The sequence below is a fragment of the Haliaeetus leucocephalus genome, unplaced genomic scaffold, assembly GCF_000737465.1.
Source record: "Haliaeetus leucocephalus isolate CR32 unplaced genomic scaffold, Haliaeetus_leucocephalus-4.0 Scaffold2, whole genome shotgun sequence".
Lineage (NCBI taxonomy): Eukaryota > Metazoa > Chordata > Aves > Accipitriformes > Accipitridae > Haliaeetus > Haliaeetus leucocephalus.
In genome coordinates this window covers 957,770-980,883 of record NW_010972438.1, presented here as the reverse complement: position 1 = coordinate 980,883, position 23,114 = coordinate 957,770, and the positions used below count along the sequence as shown (strand labels likewise).

Here is a 23,114-nt window from a genome sequence, read left to right as displayed (position 1 = left end):
TTCAGTGTCACAGTGAATTGGTTTCAAGGACCTGTCTAAGGACTGATCATCACAGCAAAAGCTAATACATTTAAAAACCCAGTGAACCAACATGAACAATAAATAACTGTTAATTACTTATGGGGTACACACTGAAGTTCTGTGAGAAAAAACATGGTTAAACCTCCCTAAATAATCTTCGTGAATTATTTGCTCAGCTGTAATTGGGAGGTGCATTAAGTATTTAATACCACTACTATTTGAAAAAGATTTTAAAAGGCTTTTGTGAAGATTTACCACGCAAGCAGGGATTCCAGCAGTCAGATGGGATGGTGGCCAGGCAGTTCTGTGCCGACTGGGGGAAACATTATTTTTAACGAAGTTGCTTTACGACTGCAGCACTCTCCATTACTGTACAAAGAAGGGCTTCCCACGCAGCCCATGCCGGCGATCAAACCCCCTAGGAAAGTGAAATATTTTATTTCAGTTCTAAATAATGTGCAATGACTTCCCAAATGCCTGTGAACGCGGCGGAGATGCTGCAGGTTACCTCGGTGGGTGGCAGCGGAGGTGACGCCCCTCTCGCACTGCGACGGGGCGGCTGGGTGGTCCCGGGGTCCTTTGCACGGGACGAAGCTGCTGCGGCCAGCACCGCCATCCACAGACCCCCTGCAGCCAGGGAGACACCGGGCACCCTGAGCCCCGGGGCTGCAACCTGCCAAATCATCCCAGGGTTTCTTGTTTCCACATTTCCTCAGCGGTGCCAAGGCAGATGGCAGTTAGAAACGTTGCCAACGATGCAACTACCTGCAAGAGAACGGCCCCAGGTACTCGTCTGTGCTTGCAAGCGTACGTGGGATTACCTGGGGAGGAGAAGCTCCCGAAGGCTTTGCGATGCCCTGCTTCTGGAGCACTTCAGCTGCAGAAAGCAGTGGCATAAAGCGCACCTTTGCATCAAATAAACTTGCCGTGTGTTTACCCATCTTCCGACAGCTGTTAAACCTCGTCCTTTAAACAAATGATGAGGCAGAGCGGATGCTGGAGGGGAGCAGTATTCAAGATTTGGTGAAAATGGCAGTGGGTTGGTTTTAGATGCACAGCCTGCCTGTTTGCATTTTAGACGTGGTCTCCAACTGGCTGCACAGAATATCAAGATAATGACTTAAAACACATTTACAAAGGGCTCATTTACTGACAGAGACTTTCCTTCAGAAGCCCACTGAAGGGTAGCCAGCATTCACCCATACAAAGGGACAGCTACGCACGTGCTTGGCAGGAATTGAAGCAGCAGATGCCATCCTGAACTCCACTTGCCACAACCATCTTCCACGTTTGTGAATGCAAAACTCCAGTTCAATCCCATAACCCAGGCTGAATCCTGAAATTCTGCCGCTGGCTTGGTGCAGAACTGTACAAGTGATTTATAATTATGGAGTAATTGAGAGCGTTACACAGGTGTTCATCTGAAGCCAGCACACATGCAAACCCAGTTGGCAGCAAGAAGAAATCATAAGGTAAAATTAAGAAACCAATTGTCAGTTAGGAACTCATTTAATCTCACACTCTAACCTGAAAGAGAAGTTTCCTTGGGGCCTTTCTGGGTGTGCGTGTTCATATGTGCCTATAAATAGTGTTACTCACATAGAAATGGTAGCTTTATTTATTTATTTATCTTTATAGTAAAGCAAGCAGACTGTGCTGTAGCTGGAAACCTTCGCAGTTATCCAACGCTAATCTTGACTTCAATTTCACTTAAAACCTTCCTGATGTTTTTTTTGTTTTGCAGTTTAGCTTTCCTCATGTATCTGCCTTCATACAATTTTGCGCAAAGAATTTTTCTTGTTAGCAGCATTGCCACTGACAGACTATTATTTACTGGAAATTTCAACTTTTAAAATTACCGGTGATAAAACCGTAGCACAACGAAGGATGCAGAGATTTTTCCAGGAAAAGTCAAATCTGTACCTTATATGAAGAGATACTGTAAAAAGAAAGATTTCAAACTCATTCAAAGTATTTACAGACAAGCAATCAAGTTATCCCAGCTGGACAAGTTACAGAGCTCCGGCCAGAGGCCACGGAGCGTGAGTCCAAGGCCTTCGCCATCAACAGGCGCAGAAGTTCCCAGGAGTGCCTATTTGGAACACGATGGGCTCGTTAGCAAAGCATTTTGCTATACCCAAAACTAGGCTGAGCTCCGGAAACAATGTCATCGGACAAAATTGTGCTCTACGTAAAGCCTGTTTGATGGGCTGGGAGGGATAGAGGGAAATGAACGGTAAAACATTTCAAACCTGTTAGCAGCAGAGATGAGAAAGTGTCCAAATACTCACCTAAACGTATCATTGCAATGATTTAATGAATTTCACCCAGCACCCAAGAGTTAGGTCCCTTCAGCAACAGCAGCCCCATTTCCAGTGCTAACACCAGTGATGCTAACCCAGCTCTGCATGCATAGATGGACAGAACACATAATACAGGAAAATAAATACATTCCTTTTGTGATGAATCAATCACAACTCTCACAGTTTAATCTTCTCCCTAAAAAGGTGGCAGTTTTCAGCTCATCCGTGCCATTCTTGCATAAATCTGTATTTTTTCTTAGAGAAATTACAAGGTTGGTAGAAAACCTGATGCCCACGCAACTAATTGTGGCACAACATCGTATCTAGGCAGCACTTGCCCTCTCAGACTCACTAAGCAATTGCTCATGTACCAAAACCATCAGTGTGGTTTTGCCTGTGCATTTGTTTTTAAGTGCAGAACTGCAAATACTTTCCAAACAAGAGGCTTATTCAGCATCTGTGGGTATGTAGTTGAGACATCACTCAGCGTCATAGCTGCCGTGCCAGAGGCTGAGAATGATAAATGATGCTCTCAGTTTCAGAGAAGCCACTGGCATCAGGGGGGAGGTTTCCGCAGAGCCTGAGGGGATTCGGCGTTTCCACGAGAGAGCGAGCAGGGCTGCTCTCCGTGCTCACCACAAGGCACGGCGCGATGGCTGGCAGAGTGATGTGCACAGGCAAGACACGGCAGCAAACACAGCCGCCCTCGCATCCCCATCCCTCGGTGCTGACGGTGTCTGCTGGCAGCCAAAGGCAGCAGACAGCTGGAAGCGGTGCTGGGGTGTGTGCCGGAGTGGGGGGTATATTTAAGGGTGTTTCTGCCTATACTGTCTGGTATCGCGGCTGGCATTTAGGCTCTGAAAGCTTCAGGGTGTTATTAAAAAGGTCAAACTGAGAAATACTTCAGGCTTTTTTTTTTTTTTCCCTTTTCTTTAAACACACCTTTTGACCTGGTTTGGAAGGAGGCTGGGTTGCAAGGTTTCCTTCTTCTGAGCTGTCTAGCAGGCACAAAATATCCCGGTGAAAACCCAAGCATTTTCTAATAGATGCATAGAAAGATCACCTTTCAGAAAATACAATATGGCCGAATTTGGTTCTCCATCAGTCCAAATACACAGTGCAAACACAGGCTCTAATTTACTAAACCACAGACTGAAATTAGTGATGGCTTTTTGCAAACAGAACAGCAAGTAAACTAACAAGGGAGTGTTTGGGACCCCACTAAACCCACACAATGATCACATTATTGCACCTCAGTACGCCATTACCCATCACGATCCTGGACACGCCACTGCCAACAGCCAGCACTGCGGTACGTTGCGGCTCTACAACCGCCGACACAGCTACAGCGGCCGGGACCGGCGGCATCGGGCAGCAGCCACCCTGTCCTGGTTTCAGCTGGGATAGAGTTAACTGTCTTCCTAGTAGCTGGTACAGTGCTGTGTTTTGAGTTCAGTATGGAAGAATGTTGATAACACTGATGTTTTCAGTTGTTGCTCAGTAGTGTTTAGACTAAAGTCAAGGATTTTTCAGCTTCTCATGCCCAGCCAGTGAGAAAGCTGGAGGGGCACAAGAAGTTGGCACAGGACACAGCCAGGGCAGCTGACCCAAAGTGGCCAACGGTGTATTCCATACCACGGGACGTCCCATCCAGCATAGGAACTGGGAAGTGGGGGAGGGAATCGCCGCTCGGGGACTAGCTGGGTGTTGGTTGGCGGGTGGTGAGCAACTGCACTGCGCATCATTTGTACATTTCAATCCTTTTATTACTACTGTTGTCATTTTATTAGTGTTATCATTATCATTCTTAGTTTCTTCTTTTCTGTTCTATTAAACCGTTCTTTTCTCAGCCTGTGGGTTTTGCTTCTCTTTTTCCCGGATTTTCTCCCCCATCCCACTGGGTGTGGGGGGGAGTGAGTGAGCGGCTCCGTGGTGCTTAGTTGCTGGATGGGGTTAAACCACGACACACCCCCACGGCCATCGTGCACGTGAAGCAACGGCTCCAAAACGGCTCCGCAGTTGGTTTAAAGGCTGATCCAAACTCTCCCAAAACCACAGCAGTCCCATTTCCAAAGGAAAAGTTGGCAGCACGTTCTAGTCTCATTTTGAGTGTTCGCATGCTGGCATATCAGCCGCATTGCCACCCAGATCCTCCTTACCAGAAGGTGCTTTATGAACTGCAAAGGGAGACTGAGATGTGTCACACTACCTAGCAGATGTCAGCTGTGAATGCAAACCAGGATGCATTAACCCAAGGCAAAAAAATGGTCTGCTTGTGTGGTGGATGGGTCAACAGAAGCCCTGAAATGGTTCTCACTCCTTTATGATCCTAACACACACCTAAAATAACAGAAGTCGCAGAGAGAAGAAAGTAAAAATAAAATCAGACTTACAAGATCATCTCACAATGGAGTCTTTCACTCATCAGAGTTAATATCCTGGAATTTATATAAGATATTGTACTTTATCTGATCATTAAAATAATTGATTAAAGCTGCCTATACTAGAAAGTTAAGTTTTCTTAGGGGAAGAAATATTGCCTTACAGTGTCCTCCTTGAATAACAAGTTTTGACAAATAAAACGGTTAAAGAAAGTGAAATCTTTATTACATTCTGCTTATTGCAAGCAGGAGATTGGATGGATTAGTTTCATTTAACTTACTACACCACACAGCTCTCGAAGGCAGGTTGGGAATCCCAGCTGGGCATCCCTCACTGTGCAGGAGCACAGGGGTCGGGATCTGCTCCAACCCTCTCAGCCCGCTCCCACCCAAACTCATCACATTTCCAGTATCACCAGAGATTCTGCTGCAGCTCCTTCAGAAGGCAGAGCACTATATACTCTGAAACACCTCTGTTCCCATGCTGCTCCCAAAGAACAGCAAAGCCAGTGCTAAACCCTTTCCAAAATCCTGCCCATGCCTGTGGAGCCCTGAATCCCTTGGCAACTTGGCTGGTATTTGCAGAGAACAAAGTAGATGCACATAAGAAATAAACATTTTGGGTTTCATTTTAACTGAAAACAGCTCTTTGGGGAAAGCCCACCACAGATCCAAGATAGCAGGTCACTCTGCAGTTCACTGCAAATGACAACAGAAGGGTTTAAATTAAAAACATTTGCAAAAGATTAAACCACTGTTAGGAAGGTTAAGGTCTCCTCACATGTGCCCAGGCTGACAGGAGGGGAACCCTTCGAAATGCACACCAAAGAGGGACCACGCTCTAGCTTTCTGCTTGGAGAAATAACAATTTGATTGAATGAATGGAAGGAAAACAGTCATGTCCAAAGCTTAGGACTTTTTCTACATTAAGGAGTATAGCTTCAAGGGCAACACTTTGTCTTGCGTTCTTCAAGTGTCAGGGGACAGTCAGGACCGTGCCACTGCTGTCTGGGACCTCTGCAGCTCCAACAGCAGTTTCCCACCTTGCTCTGCTCTGGAGGGTTACAAAATCTCTTGCCAGCCTCCAGCCATCCAGGACAACGCTCACAACGGCCTGCACAAGCCTTTTCAGCACTAATACAGAATGTGTACTTCACATTTCATATGTTTTTATTCACCTTCTATATTGATTTTTTTCTAAGTACTTTCTAGCCTGTACTTAATAAATTAGACTCTCCTTTTTGGGTATTGAAATACATTTTCATCTCACATCAGTAGTTATTGCCATTAACTACAAATTTAACTCTGCAAGTGGCACCTGGTTCCAAAGCTACACAAGAAGTATCTGCTATTGATAAAACACGTTTATAGCCCATTCACTATATTAAAAAGAAAAGCTGCCAGGTAGTTAAGTATTGCAGGATCCTAATTTTCCTGCCGATCCAGCAGAGTTAAGGACCTCACGCAGTACACAGCACCTGGACTACAATTTCCAGGCTGACCTTTAGCGAGTTGGCCATGGTGCAGTGACTCAGCATGCCAAGGGCTCCCAGCCTTACAGCCCCCTGCTTAAATGTGTAATTGTGCGTTAAACCCAAGACAGCAATTCTACAATTTCAGACACTTGCTGCCGCCCAGGGCAGGCTGGTTTGTGACGCTGCCCAGAGTCACAGCCGGGGTAGACTGAGCCAAACAGAAAGGGCACCTCCTCAAGTTTTATTAGAGGTATAGTCACATTCCTCTTTCTAGCTAGATCACATGTTTTACGTTCTAATAGTATTGACAGAGTTTTTTTGATATCATTACCATATTAAAGAAAATGAAGTGCTGCTAACTCAAATATAATTAAAACATAACAATAAAAACCTCCAAGGGATGCTCAGCAGATGATGTAAACTGATCTATGCGAATTTCAGACACATTGACCATTATGAACAAAATGCACAAAGGCTAGCTGCACAAAATTTCCATCTGCCTTGTATTAATTGCTATCATTAAAAGGCAGACCTAAAACCAGAAGTCAATAATTATTCTCCTTCAAAAAGTTTGCTTTTAGTAAAAAACAAACAAACAAAATCAACTTCCTGTTTTTCCTCTGCATCTACTTACCTCAATGGATTTACTACAGTTTATATTCACCGCAGATTTAGCCTGTTCTAAACAAAAATACTGCCTGCTACCGTGGTCTAAGGAGGAATATTTTTGAAAGCAAAATGTCCAGTCCCAATTACAGCTATAGTCTACAGTCAAAAGACACACAATCCTCAACCTTAAAAAGGTTTTGTGCTTTCTTTGCAGAGTTCCTTATGAAAGGCTATGACCAAAGCTTCAGGGCTCAGTAAGAACATCTTTGAGTATTTTGCATGGTATGTATTTTGCTTACAAGCTGTGTTTTTAAAAACTTACCCTGCTGCTCAGGCTTACTTTAATTTTATTGCATTTCTTTATTACAAAGCTCCATCACCTTTTAAGAAAGATAAGGCTTTTTAATTCTAATATTTCTTTTAAAGCTAGAATACCTACTGTTCAACAACCTTCCAACTTCTTTCAAATTTACTGACTTTAAATCAAAATAATGACATATACTAATGAGTAAGTTTACATGGACATATTCAAAAAAAAAAAAAAAAAGGCAAAGGCAAAGCACATTTTTGCAGAACAGAAGTCTGCCCCATCCCTCAGCTCCCCCCACGCCTCCCCGCCAGCTGAGCCAGGTAACCGGAGCATCAGCATCTGCCCGACCCCAAGCAAAATGCTGCCCCACGATTGCTTCCAAGAGGGCAGAACAAGCTTCTGTGAGGTGCAAGCAGGAACTGCGGCAACACGCAGACCCACGTCCATCATCGGTGAGGCTGCTGTGTGGCATGAGTCAGCTTGAGGCAATGGCAGGACTCCAGCACTTTATACCCCATCTCAGAGTTAGATGGCCCACAGTGCTGTTAACAAAAAGCATCAGCACACCAATCTGGTTATTCTAAGGCAGTTTGAATGACAGTTATGTGAAAGTTCAGCATTTTAGTAAGTACCCAGATACACTGAAAACTGGAAAAAACTAAGAAGCATTTCTTAGCGTTAAGCCTTCTGCATGGTTTTAAGCTTCACATCACTGTAGCGCTAGCTCTTCTTCCGCTTTCTCTTGGGAAGCAGTTGATTGCTTTCTGGCATTCGGGGCCGAGATGACTTTCTTTTGTTAGCTCTCGGACCCAGAAAACTGCTTCTGGGGAAAAAAAAAAAAAAAAAAAAGGGAAAATACGGGTTTGAAGATGCTCTAAACATGGCAAATACTGAAGGCTGTATTAAAGCGCTGTAAGCAGTAGGCAGGCACGCACACGTGTATGTGTTACTGGTGATGGTGAAGAGAAATACTACTCTGTCTTCTTGTTTGAAGATGACAACAGCACCCACAAACCATCCCATTCACCCTGAGCCCACAGAGACAGGGGAGTCACGCTGCCTCTCCTCCCGTCACCAGGGACCAGTTTGGAACAGGAAGGAGCAGCAGCAACCTTTCAAATTCTTAGTCCATAAATGAGAAGAGCCCTTGGCGCTGATGAAACCACGATTACATTATATCAGAAAAGGTTGATTCGAAACAGAGCCATCCCCAGCAGCACAGCCACTGAGGAAAAGGACAAGTGGTTTTGGTCACAGTTACCCAAGAAGGAAAGCGCATGGGACTCCCATCTTTAAACAGGCTCTCTTTGCCAGAGGCTCTTCTCGTTTATGGGCAAAGAATTTTCCACTGGAAACTCAAAGAAGTGTTTTCTTTTTAGTCATGGAGTTAATTTTAAAGAAAAAAAAAAAAGTTAAACTAGCCATATTTAAATTAGACAGCTAATTTCCATCATTCAACCTCAGAGCTTAAAATTCCACATAGTGTTGACATGAAAGATATTGCTCATCCATCAATAGCTGTTACTAATTAAACATTCCTTATAAATGCACTTTTTTTTTTTATCATTTGCTAGGATGAATCCATCCTGCAGGGACTATTCACTTGGCTTAAACTGGGAATTCACAACTGAAAATAACAGCAGAAAACACTCAAATGCCAAAGTCCATGTCTCTGTTGGCTGCCACAAGATATACACTAAAAGAGATTAACAGGAACAACTCGTATTTCAGAGCTCAGTTCAGCACCACGATGGAAACAGAACTCCTGCATCTGAGACCATTAACCATGTCCAAGAAGGTCAGTGCAAATCCCAACACAATCAGATTTAGCCTGTACCTCTGGAGAAAGCATTGTGATTAAACGCACATAGCTGCAGAGCACAGAAGGAAGAGACGATGCATATGCACCCCGCTATCCAACCCTCCCCCAGTCCTCAATGCTACAAACCTTACAAGTTTCTATAATGCACGACGACTGAAGGTGCACGCCTTTCCCTCCCAGCTGTACCCTCCACTCCCCGACTTCCATTCCCTGCATTCATTCAGTGGAGAGGATCACTCATTTTAACCTAGTAGCAGCTAAGGTTTTCAAAGTCAGCGAAATTAGATACTAACAAAACCTCTTTCTATATTTCACCTTTTTCTCTGCTGCAGTTCACAATTTTGCATTATTTAAATTCAATGCAAATGCTAAGGCTGAGTTTTGTGAAATCTCTGAGCACAGTAATGCATTGCCAAAGGCAGTCCCACGCTGAACTAAAACGCACAGGCTAACTGATGAAAGGATTCATAAATGGATACACAGATGTTCTTAAAACATGATACAAATTATTTTTGTCCTTTAAATTAAGCTCTAAAGCAGCTGTTTTCAACCAAACCCAGGGGAGCTGTTGCTCTTTGTATCCATCATACCCAGCTCTTGTACATGGGCCGTATCTTCCATTCTAGGTCAAGGAAAATTTGCCTATCTCCATCCAGCTCCCTGCAGCTGTATGACAGAGCAAAGGATAATTAACCTTGGTGGTTAGGTCATTATAAGCCTCTGATGAATGACAGTGGAGAAGCACACTCTTTAGGGACAGGATAAGACATGGAAGTGATACACTAACCCTTCTCCAGAGCACATTGCATTTGGCCACTGATGAATGAAGGATCTCGAGCCGGATGGACAACTTGTCCGATGCAGCATTATCGCCCATTCATCACCTTTGCTTTTCCCATCCTAGGGCACTTTGCTAGCTCAGGGGCACACAGCAGCCTCACAGTTCTCCAAGCCAGCTGGAGCCTTTCAGCTGCACCCACTGGTACCGAACAGCCATGGCCTTGACACGGAGTTTCCCACAAACGAGACTACCTCCCTGGCCCCACACTGCCAGAGGTACTGCTCCCAACAGTCCCAGCTAGCGAACGAATCTGAACAAAATTAACTCCTGATGGTCTGCAAAGCACTTCCCAATGGTGAGACCAGTCTGACAAAACAATGTAAGGGTTTTTCTCCAAAACTAACTGCATTAAGTAAAGCTAATAATACATTAAATGCTTAATGTTTTTTCCCTAAAATTAATTGCTGCACTTGCCCAGAGACATTATTTGGCTACGAAGAACAGAAACATATACACAGACAAGGCTGTGAAGGAAGGGGCGTTTCTTATAAATTTTTACTTATTTATTTGAGATCTTCTTGTCAGGTACAATTGGCACGCTGGCACAGTTTCGGAAGAATTGCTTTGCTTGCTTACTAATGAATTGTTGAGGTCTAGCTTGAAATATCCTGTCTATCGGTTGACAGAAAACTGGTAAGAAGTAATTCCTGGGATTTGGTAAATTATTTCAAATATGATTATATAATTAATATAGAGAAAGAATGCTAATTTGCTGTTTGCTATTACACTTCAAGCCTCTCAGTCTTGTTTTGCATTTTCTTCACAGGGATGCTGTGAGCACTCCAGAGGACTCTAACCCTGCTGTGCTACTTTCCATGGCACTGTGCGATACCACCTTTACAAGGACTCGTTTATGCCACAGAAAAGCATACTAAATGATGGTCTGCAGAACTCCAATAGCTATGTCATGATAAGGAGTCGGTAATATAATGATCTCTTCATTGCCACGTGTTATGAGGAAGGAGCTGGACCACAGCAAGCACTCACAGGCAGGCCAGGCAATGATGGTGCTGGTGCGTGCAGCAGAGGTGGAAGACCGCCCAGGTACTTGAAGCCAAGTATCTTAAACCCCGATGGGTTTGTATGGCATGTTCTGAAGCTGCAGAATGAAAATCAAAGTTGCATTCGTCTGTACTGTTTTATGTTTGCTTTGGCACAGCACTGTTCTCTGTCTTAGATCAGTATTCTCCCTCCAGTAAATAAAAACCTAAACTTGATTACCTATTTAAATCCAGAGAATATTATCTCAAAGTATTTCCAAATGTCCTTGTAGCTTACAATGGCAAAGTAAACTCTGTAGCAGTCTTCATCTCATACCAAATATCCCACTGACAAAATAATACTTATTTGAGTTTAAAGTGCTTGAGGACAACTGATTTTTATTTTTACTTCCATAAATACTTTTACAATCCTGCCTCTATTTATAAGTATTTCATTCACTTTATAGATGACCTTATACCTTTTATTATACCCAGATTTTGTTCTATAATGAAACATCCCATTTTCTACCTTTGTTTTGCTGAATTTAAGACAGGATGCAAACATTAGAAAAAAATTAACATTGAATTAAATGAGGAATTAATAAATTATTTTCCATGCAAATAAAAAGTTTTTATAAAAGAAGCTGAAAAAATGGGGAAGTTAATTACAACTTCCACTAATCTAAAGCTTTGTAACTTACCACTAAGCCAGAGAAGACATAGGTCACAGAACCCTATTCCAAGAAATAACTGATTAGAATCAATCTAAAGACCCACCCTGCAAATACTATGCCCTTTGTCTTAACTGGGAACCACTCACATGATTTATAGCTGCTTATGTAAGTTTAGAGAGTGCTTAAATAAGATGCTTGTGTAATAGTGGAGCCCAAGAAGGCTGCAAGGTACAAACAGCAACACAGCTGCACCACCTCCACGACTCGCTCGAATATCCAGACAACACACCACTCTAGCTAGATACCATCTGGACACCTCAGTGTCACTGTTGTTATGTATTTCATTACAGTTTTCTTACTTATCGAGCCTTTCAGTAATAAACAAATAACTAATTCCTGGTAAGTAACATTTTAGGTTGGCCAAAGGGACAGAATCTGTACCCAGTACCAGCACTGGTGACTTCAGAGGAGTCTAAAACCAGCTTGTGCCTCAAATGCCAATATAGAATTTGCATAAAAAACAACCAGTAACATATCTGAGAAAACACACACCTGCACAAGAATCACTCCACTGAAGCAGTGTGACATTTCACCAGAGAAAAGGGTAATAATGTCCAAAAACATGCTGGTTCATGAGGTTCCACTGTACTATGGGGAACTTGTGGAGGATGCAAGATATTCAAAAGGTTGAAAAGGGGAAATAGAGCAGCTGGGCAGGGGTGACAGGACACAGAGGGGCACAAACCAGATCAAAACATTTGTTTTTCATAGAATGCCCCCCAGGAGGGTCAGCTATAGCAAGGCCTCAGCTGGAACACCAGAACAGTGTGTATATGGAACATTGTTTTTCCCTTTTCCTCCAAAGGAGGCTAGTAAAGAAAAACAACTAAAGGGATTAGAGGCATAGGGAACACGACTTATAAGGGAAGGTTACAGAAACTGGTTTTGTTTCCTCTGGAAAAGATACGACCGAGGAGAAGTGGTAATAGTCTTCCAAAGCGTAAAATTTCCACTTCTCTCCCTACCAAGCTTATACATGTCACTCACTTTTCAGCAAAGAAAGCACCCTTTTAAAGATGACAACAGTTAAGCAAATTATCACTAGGAAACTGTGGAATCCTGGCCACCAGACATCTACATCAACCCATTAAATACAGACCCAGCAGCCCCTTTCCCACCATCGCATGGACAGGATTTATGAAGAGACCAGATAAATGACTGGAAGCCTAGTAATTTAGCAAAGCCCATTTGTGTTCCCAAACTCCATCTGACATTGTTTTTACTATAGTTACGAGGAATACAAATGACTGCACCTGCAAATCTTGAGACAGAAAAATATTTTCTTATTCATCTGGCACCTCTGTGGGTTTGTCTTGACCTGAACTTAAGCACGCCAGATGTCAGCTAACACCTTCAGACAAGAACACACATATCCTGAAAGTCTGGGGAAAAAACAAGTAGTATTGCCAATCCCAACTACTCTAGAAAGCATAATATAGACCCCAAAATGACAGAGCAAATTAATTCCTTGCCTTCTAAAATGAGTCTCCAGCTAGTTTTCTCTAGCTTTCTCTAGAAGTGGAGAACAATTGTTGCACACTGCAGACATGTACTCATCTTGTTGCCACAGCACCCTTCTTTGGCAGGCAGCCTCCTCCACTGCTCCATCTGGAGCAGAGGTCCCTTCCTAGGGAGCAGCTATTTTTTGAACCCTGTGACTTGACTCACTCTCCTGAAGTGTAAAGGGTGCAAGAGAAAAAAACAAATTCACTAAAAAAACCCAACCAAACAAAAAAACCCCCCTCTTTTGATTACATAATATGTAATTACAGTCACAAAAATATGATTCAGAGATTTGCATTTCTTCCCAAAACATCATTAAGCAGACTGATACTGTCATCTGCAGACACAAAAATGGGTTAAACAAGCAATCATTGCCTGGAGATTTTATTTAATAAGGACCCTTCTGAATGCAGGGTCCATGTCAGTGTAATCCTACATGCTCATCAAGCCATGAACCTGCAAAGTCTTAGGCATTTGTATAATCCTCTATGCCAGCAACACACTGAAGTCAGAGCACTTCAGATATATAGCTGTTTCCAGGAGCAGGTCACATGTGATTCAAATTTTTATGCCTCACCATTTAACACTTACCTGCATAAAGATGCTTGCTCAGGATCAGGAACTTAATTTATATTCAAAGGCTTAAAACCTTACTCTGTTTCTAAGCTTGTATTTAAAACCACTTGTCTGCCAATAAAAATTAAGTCACCAACAGCATAGACTAATAAATAAGTGTGGTTCATGGGGAAAAATAGGTAATGATTGGGTATATCTATTCAACTCAGGGAACGAGAGACAGAGACCATAGAAAAAAGGACTTGGTTGAAATGGCTGAAGGACTTGGCTTTGTGGGGCCAGACAGAGCTGAAGTAAATGCATTCTTCTGAAAGCAGTGAATCAACTGTCACAGATCAGGTGTCCTCCTAGAATGAACCTGGTTAATATACACTATCTTGCTAATGTGGGACTGCTACTTAAATAGTCTCCAGAAAGTTAAGAGTTAGAGGTGATTTTGATTGAGTTAGGTATGTTCTTTGCCCAAAGAAAAAGGAAGTCAACTATTTTAATAACTAACTACAGAAGAGCAAAGGAGCATTTTACTCCAAACTGTCTTACAGTGGAATATTTTAAAACCAGGTGGAAAAAGTGTCTCCCCAGTGCATGGCTGAAAAGACACGCTGAACTAGGACAAAAATTAACGCGTTCCCATCTTTGATATGCTTTCCATATCCGAGAGCTTTCTTTTTAAGAATTAAGGCAGTATTCAGAAGTCTTCCAAACTCTGCACAGCACTGTTAGGCATTTCAGAAGGTCTGAGCATCTACAAGCAGAAGATACTCAGTGCTGCCCGGTACCTGCTGCAGAGACTGGTACAGCACAGCAAGCACCCAAACCCGACCGGGACGCTCGTGTGTGAGGGGAAGGCACCAGCTGCAGAGCTGCACGGCAAGGAGCCACCACGGCAAGGTGCCCTGCAAGTCAGGAAGCTTCTGGGAGCACAAGACTGATCACTTCAGGGGTTTTAAAATAGATTCAGCTTTGGTTTACGTTCATTTTAATTAGGGTAAGAACATTTTTGTACTCCTAGACTTTGCTCCACTGGTTACATGGCATAGTGCCACCAATATTAAAAACACAAAGCAAATGTACTTGACCTTCTACAAAAATGTGCAAATGTTAGTACTTTGGTAAGTCAGATCCCTTCCCATATCTTATGATGCATTTTGTAATACTGAGGTTTGCTTGTCCAGGGACAAGAAGATCCTGACTACATACTACACAGTCACTATCCCAATCTTGGGTCAAGTCAGGTACAGATATGTTACAATGACATTTCTAACACCCTACCTTCCTTACCTTAGGGATGAAGTGAACTTGTTTCTCACAACACCAAGGTACGCTTTGAGGTAGGCACAGATCTTGAATTGTAAGGGTGCACAATTAATGACGGACTGTCCTCTTTTTTTAATTTTATTTTCTCCACACAACAAAGTCGTATAGGAAATACATCTACCAGGTATCATTTTTAGAATTTCATTAAAAGCTCTACAGAAAAGCTGCAACTGTATTTAGGAGTGAAACTGAGCTATGACTGAATGGCAAAGTCACTATAAAAGCCTTTCATCAAACCCCACATTAATTTTTAGGCATTCAGATCTGATACTGCCCAAGGAACTGACCCAAACCTGCAGTCAAGTTAGCATTATCCATGACCTATTTGATGTCCGCATCAGAGAACCATGAGACTTTCAATAAGTGCTCACCAAGAGGTTACCAAGAGCCTGAAATGCTGCCTCAATTTCATCAGATACAGAGCAATACAAACTTAGGTCCTTGGCCCAATTATATTACTCCATGGCAATTGGATTTATTACTTAACAGATGAGAAAAGCAAGAAAAAATGCTTTTGAAAGTTCAGAGAACATTGAAATTGTGCTTAAGTAAGTTTCAGGAAAGGAATGAAGTTTTGCTAAAAATACACTCCGAACTGCCACTAAAATATCCCTACACTGCTCCATTTGTGCACTTTTACAAATAAATAGCAAGGATGTCATATACAAATACTTGGGTGTATTTTTGAGCACTATTTTCTAATCTCTTTGTGTCACAACAAGACAATTAGCAGAAATGAAAAAAAGACTCTAGGGAATTTACGTAATGTCTCAATTTTCATTAAAAGCTTAAAAAAAAGACTATTTATTCTAAATGCAGAATATGAATGTTTAGTGCTTCTTTATTAGATCTGTCATGTAAATGAAAACAAATCACCATTCCCACTGAAAATGGCACAATATCTTGGTTCAGGACTTCATCTGTTCACACAAGGCTCTTGCTGCCTGCTAAGACATAACTGCACCTAGAGAAGCTGTTATGGGCAGACCAACTTCAGCTTAACACCTGAACAGATAAGAACGCTGCTTTCAGAAACAAAAGCTATAGATTTCAATTGAGACTCAGCCATCCCTTCTCAATTTTACCATTTTTTTCATCCGATCAGGGAAAATAAAGGGTGAGCATGAGTTTAAAGTTTGTTTTACATGGTCTAATTCTCTTTCAGAGACCTTCAGTCTGAAATTGTACGAAACCTGTAACTCTCCTGCTAAGAACACTGGGAAACACTAAAAAGAAAATGGTCACAAAATGGGCAGTGGAAGGATCCAGTCCTGCTTGCGTTGCCCCAACACAGCACTGCAGAAACCATCCTGCGTTACAGACAGGAATATTGAACTGAGTTTTCCTACTGCAAGTGCCCTACCATGTGCTTGGCATCCATGCATTGTCTGGACATGCCACAGAAGACACCAGCTCACTGCTCCTGCTGGGGAGTGAGAAAGGGGATTACAAAGTAGTGATCTTTCCCACTCCCAGGAATGCACTCCCTGAATGAAGTAAAGTAAAATTATTGAGCCACTGCTGAGCAAAGAGCAGCTTGTTCACATTTCTTCCACTGAAGCTTTAGCGTGACGTTTAGCCTTTCCAGAGACACAAGAAACCCCACATTCAAACTATGGACAAGCATAAAATGGAAGATATTTTTTAGAAGGACTGAAAAATCACATTTGACAAAAATGATACCTTTACTTAAAGAAAAATATTTCAGCTAACAAAATGATCCTGCTTTTAAGGATCATACTCTAGAACAATATTGGCTTGTCCTTTAGTATGTGAAACTAAGAGCAGTAATAAGGATTTGCATCTAAATACCAAGAAAGTATAAAGAAATGTATTCTCAATGATCACACCTGTATCTAAATGAAGACCCTTTCCCCTGGTCTTGCTCTGCAGAGCGCCTCAGTGAGTTTCATAACTAGACCTGTCACCAACAGAATGGGTACGTACTTACCTCAAAAGTGAGATTCTGTAGGGCAGCATACAGTAATGCTTAGAAATGTTCAGTCCTCATGCCCTAATATCAAATAATGTAATTTGGGATTTTCACATACTAAAAGATGTAAAAGTCTGAATATGGACTATTTAAAAGTATTCTCATCAGCACAAAATGTGCACTTGAGCCTAAGCTACACAGACACCATCACTACATCTTTCAAGCTTCAGCAAGAAACTTCAAACAGCTAAAGAAAAGGCATATCTAGTACAAGAGTTCAAGTTGGCCATTAGCTACAGGTTTTTATTCTACATGGAAAAACCTTACTTCTGATAATACTCACCCACTGGCAAACATTTAATTTAGTCCAGAGGCAAGAAAGCAATATAACTCAAAGCCAATAGTTTAAGTATCTGGAAGGCTAAACTATAATGCAACATAGGGCAAAGATAAACAACATTCAAACTACCAATTTCATAATGTGTCACTTTACAAAGAGCATCCATCAGCAGTTATACCTCCCCCCGTTTTTGTTTTTTTGTTTGTTTGTTTTCGAGAATTTGCAAAATATGACTACCCTTGAATAACAAATTACTTAGGACACAGAATAAAGAGAAATCTCATTTAGTTTAAGGCTAGCTTTATTGTTTTATGTTCTGCCCATTTCTAGCTTTGATGCCTACATACTTTCACAGCAGAATGGTAATTACCTTACATTCAAAAGTGTATTAAGACACAAAGCCAAAACCTGGAGCTTCTACATTACTTGGTTCTCTTGTTTTGCAAATATCTGATTATGAACTCTTATAAAAATAAAGTAAGAGAGATGATATCTTTCTGGTATAACTCAACTTTTATAAAATCTGGGCTGGTTCTGAAATATACCATCTGTCTCTTCTTTGGTATGCTGGCCTGTGCCTTCCCGTGATAAGTTTGCCAAAGCCCTCACTTGACCTACCGTGCCACTCAGCCTCCTGCAGGATACAGTTCTGCAATGAATAGAAAGAGTAACTTTCATTAAAGCTGCAGATCTGCTTTACTTAACAACCTTCTGCACTTATCAACTGGCCAAACTTTATTACCAGTCAACTAAAACAAATCCACCAAATGACTGAGAAGTTTCCTGGGTGAAGGAAATTATCAAAGAAACAAATTATTTTGCTATGGATACATATCGTAACTGATGTTAACATCCATTACTGCCAGGTAGAAACACTCCATTAATGAACTCTAGTACTGTTTTCATTATTGGCATTCTCATTTCTTCTTCCACTAGGTAATGTGTTTTTCCAACTCATGCAACAAGCCACAGATGCCAAACCCTTAAGCCATAGCATATTGTCTCCTGTACTGCAGAAAATAATTCTGCCAACTGGCATCTCCAGAATGGAGCTCAGGGAGCACAAAAAAAGAAAGATTTGGTTGTACCATCACCAAAATTAACTGCAAGTCACTACCTGCTGACAAAGAAACTATAGTCCACCATCTGCAAGTTTGGAGCTGGCAGTCTCCAAAGATATGAAAAATATGACTGGAAAGGTAAAGACTGTTAGCCTTGCCATTCACTTTTACAAAATTTCTCAAAAATACTTCTAAACTGGATGTTTTTAACATGTACAGTAGACTAGCTACTACCTACAAAATTAAAGCTAGATGTAATAGAAGCCATATACTCCAGGCATTACATAGACAACTAAAATCTCATCAGAAGTATGTCATATATCCTCCTACAGGAAGCACAGAATCATCAAAACCTAAGCTTTCCCCTCAACAAAAGAGGCTGCAATGAATTCTTATAAAAACACTGAGGAAGTACACGGTTCCCCATGGTAATTAGTTACAGTTCTACCATTATGTGCAAGTTTGTTTTAAAAATATATACCTCTTGTTACCGTTCTTCATGCTGGTGCTGTTGCAGAACAATTCACTCCCTGGCTGTTATCTCTTGATCTGCTGCTGAGCCCTCGCACGAACCAGCAGAGCCCCACAACATCCACAACTTCCAGCCCCATGCTCCACCGCCGCGCCAGAGCAGTCACTCCACATACTCAGAAGCTGAACTGATTGGGTACATTTTCATGCCAATGACTGCATCCTGGTAAAGGTCACTGGCCTTAAAAGCAAAAGCACACCAGCTCATGACACCAACCAGCATTGGACACCCTCACATCTTCGCTCTCATCAGGTGAAGTAATTTTAACAGGTACAGTTCAAAAAACTGGCAGCAGTTTCAACCAGACATTTTTAGGTTGCTATGAAGTCCCGGTCTGTCATGGATAAAGCAGGATGCTTGCTAAGTCAGCCACGGGAACACAGACATTCACACAGTGCTCTGCCGCCAGCCTCATGAACTGCCTCTCCATGCAGCGGATCACTGCAGGAAGGACAAGTTTTCCAAGCCAAGTTCCTTCTCCTAAGGCTAGCCAACAAAACTGCTTCTGGCAGTGTACACCACATGCCATTCTTCCACATAACCAGAAAAATGTGTCTTTGACCTCCACCTGCAAGCACAAGCAGGAATCAAGTCCTTCAACAGACCTTCTGCTGGAAGCCTTCTCTACAGCCAGGGTTTCCAGCCCTCTCGGATAAACACCCCAGTCCTGACAAAGGAAGCACCTGTAATTTCCATTACAGTTTGAGTTGGCTATTGCTCTTCCTAAATCTAAACTCCTCCAAAAATGAAGCAGATGTATTAATTCTACAATACTGATGTATTTTGTCCCAAATCATCTAACAAAAATCTGTGTTTCTCAATAGCCTTCTTAGACGAGTGATCTGAATTTCATCACAGCTGCAGTTCTAGTTTCTTTGCTCGGGTCCCTAAAATTTACAGCTCAAACTTTCCACAGTCCTGTTTCTTCCATTTTTTTGATCCAAACTGATTTTAACAAAAAGCCTTGAGACCTGACCAGGTGGATTTTTCCCATTCAAACAAATAGTCAAGCAGGCAAACAGCACAGATTGAATTATAATTTTAGAAAAATATACACATTTAATATCATAACTCAGGGCAGGTACAGAAGTAAAATGAAGCTAAAACATTTATTAAAAAAAAATGAAAAATATTCTATTGGATAGCCAAGAACAGCAATGCCATCCATTCCCTGCCACACAAATGTCTGCCAGCCCCATGGAAGGAACCACGCTGCTTACTCCTGGAGTACATCCAGCTATGACCAGCTCTGACCAGGCTAGCAAGGGGCTGCAGCACGATCCTCCTCAGCAGGAGTTAGCACAGACACGGTAAGCAAAGAACCAGGGCCACAGGAAACATGGCAAAAAGCACCTGTCCTGTAATCTAGATGTAGCCTCAAAGTGTTAGTAGACTGCAAGAGATAATGAGCTCAGAAGCATTTGAAGCAACCGATGACAATGGGCATTACCAAGCTCCATAAATTCAGTAAGTTCCCAACTGCAACCAAAAGGAAATCAAGAAACGTCTTCTAACTTCTTATGTCCCCATCCTCATCTCCTCACTGCTGTCCAGCTACCATCCCTCCCTACTCTGGTTTCCCACCACATAAGGCAGAAGCAGCTGTGGTGGCAGCAGCAGCAGCTTCATCACATGCACACTGCCAAGGAGAGAGATGCACATACATGCAGCTGGCAGGAGCAGCTCTCAGTTGTCTTGGCTTCTCCACTCATGTCTTTCACTCCTCTCCAAACAGAAAAAGATGCACTCAAAGGGATAGACACCTGTTTTCTCCATTTCTTGCTGTGCATTTTCATGCCTCAAGCATCTAGCCAAGACAATGCAGGGAGCTGCAAGCTGCTGGTTCCCCTTGCTCACAAGCCCTCCAGCTCTGGTAGCCACAGTTCCACCTTTCCCATTTTGATCACAATTCAGAGCCACAAATCCTTATGGATTGGCTTTTATTCAGGAGCCCAACTCCTAGCAATCCAACTCACTGAGAAATAGCCAGCTGAGATAGAATACTTCACAGGTAATTGATAATTACGCAATGAGGTGGTTACCAAGGACGTTAGATGATCCCTGGTCTCATGATAAATCTTGCATAAATTCAAGGGTCATGCATAAATCTTGTAGCAGATCTAAAAATATCTGTGAAAGATAGCTGTAGCTGCTTACTCTTTGATACATGGCAGCAGCACCAGATCATCACCAGGGGAACAGGAACTAGCATGTGCAATACGTACAACCAAGTATTGTTTACTTTACTGCCCGTCTCAAGGAGTCACTTGCAGGTACTACAAAGTGTGCTTGCAAGTGTCCTTCCCGTAAACACCGCTCACCTTCCCAAAGCAATGCCTCCCTCTACGAGAAATGCTTTATGATTACTTTCTGTTTTTCCAGTGGTGCACTCTGCCATTGACCTCTGACACCACTGTAATCAAGGCCTTATCAGTGTTTCCATTAAAGCTCCTTAGAATCCATTAGGTTATCTGAACACGTTTTAAGAGAGTTTCAAATGTTACTTCTGCCATTAATCATGAATTTTAAGAGCTGTCACAATCTTGACCACATGTGTATGTAATGGATAATAGAGAAAACTGTCATAAATACTCTTTAAAAAGCAGACTATGAGAATTAAATGCAGTATGGTTCTCATCATGCCCCTAAGATCAACTACCAAAGTGGATGTGGTATTTGAAGACAGATCCCAGATCAAGCCAGTTTCAGCTGCAAGGGTAAACTACTACTTTTGCAGACTCCACTAGTCTTCATTCCTGTTTCTTTGTATAACTACAGAGCTTTTCATTTGGTCTAACACTACACTGTTCCAAATTTCACTATAACTACACACCTTCAGCACCCACATACTCTCCATCTTCATGTATTTCATTTGGTTACTTCAAGAATCCTTGGATGGTTTCTTAGTATTTCCTTGTACAACATCTCGTGCAGCCAGACCCAAATTTTAAATATTACCACTATATATGAGAAGGGAATTTTTGGTTTTAAGAAATAAGATGTTAAGATTTTAAAAACAAGGAAGTGCTCTTCTCTCTGCAAACAGAAGTAAATCAAAACAGATGCTGCAATTCCAGCATGTTCAACTTGACAGAGATGTAGGTGAGACTGACAACAATGTAACTTTAAATACAACAGAAGATCAGATTCTCTTAATTTTCCATAAAAATGAGTTCCGTCATTATTTTTTTTCTTTTTCTTTTTTTTAAAATATATATTCATACTCAAATATACCTTTGAACAATGACTTTCAGTTGGTCATCTGTGGACCCTTGGAGTGCCCAGGTATTATTTTCCAATGATCCAAAAACACTGACCAAATTTTGTCTCGCACAACTGTGGAGATTCTCCAAGAACCTAACTTTTCAGAAGCATTTGCTTCTCCTGCAGAAAACGCATAGGATTCCACCAACTGGAAACAAGGACTTTACCACTCATATATTCTACTTACTTGTCAGAGGATTCTGAACATGTCTCAGGCCCTTGCAGATCTCTCAAAATGTCTGAACTGGAGCTGAAGGGGAAAATAAAACAGATGTAAATTATTTTAGCAACACCTACAGCAAAGTAGGGCTCTACTTAGCAAAGGCTGTAGAATCCATAGATGAGACATACCCCTCCACACAGCACTGGCAACAAGAAATAATTTCAACCAACAGCACAGTCCAGAAAGTTCTGTGTCTGCATCACACAATTTTCAGAGGTATTACTGGGTCTCACTTTCATTATTTAATGTACAACACAATTCTCTCTGTTCTGCTTGTTGGTAATGACAATATCTTTATACTCACAGGCACCAGACAATTTATCTGGAGAGGATTTGAAAGATACTTCGGTAGGTAAAGTACAATATTTCAAAGAGTAAAGGTGTTTTCAACCTCAAAATTCAAGGCTTAGGTGTAAGCTTAGATTTTGACCATAACAAAAGAAATTATCAACATCAAAGAAAAAACCTTGACACCAAAATTGTTAGTGACAAAAATCCAAACTGCCAAGACTGTCAGCAGATCCAGATAAAAGCCAAGTGAAACGCCCTTTGCCAGCCACCACAGTAACTCATCGCACGAACAGAGGTAGCTCATTTTGAGCTGCTTAAAGCAAGTTTTCCTTGTCAAACCTACCTTCCGAGGAAAAGGCACAATCTACAAGAGACAAAAGCATGCTACAGAGGGTCATAACAATCTTCAGCTGCTATCTGCCCCTGAAGTAAAATGTTTTTGTTCTGTGGTTTGATCACATATTCTGAAAAGAATACAACTGACCATTGAAAGACATGTTTCATAAAGCTATTTATTTCTTAATTAAAATAATCAATTTAAAAAACTTTAATGCATGCTTTTCTTAGACAAAGTTAAAAAAAGCATCTCAGTGCCCTG

At 41.7% G+C, this 23,114-nt stretch overlaps 1 protein-coding gene across 1 annotated transcript in view; it reads right to left on the bottom strand.

Annotated features, from left to right (window-relative positions):
- Nucleotides 1-7,406: 7,406 nt before the first annotated feature.
- RAD18 (RAD18 E3 ubiquitin protein ligase) overlaps nt 7,407-23,114 on the bottom strand; it is a 63,142-nt gene continuing 47,434 nt past the window's right edge. The window contains exons 11-12 of the mRNA XM_010570311.1: nt 22,190-22,252; nt 7,407-7,922 (exon numbers count right to left, since the gene is read on the bottom strand). Of these exons, the coding sequence (XP_010568613.1) occupies nt 7,820-7,922; nt 22,190-22,252 (166 nt within the window). The 3' untranslated portion in view covers nt 7,407-7,819. The remainder of the gene's footprint in view (nt 7,923-22,189; nt 22,253-23,114) is intronic.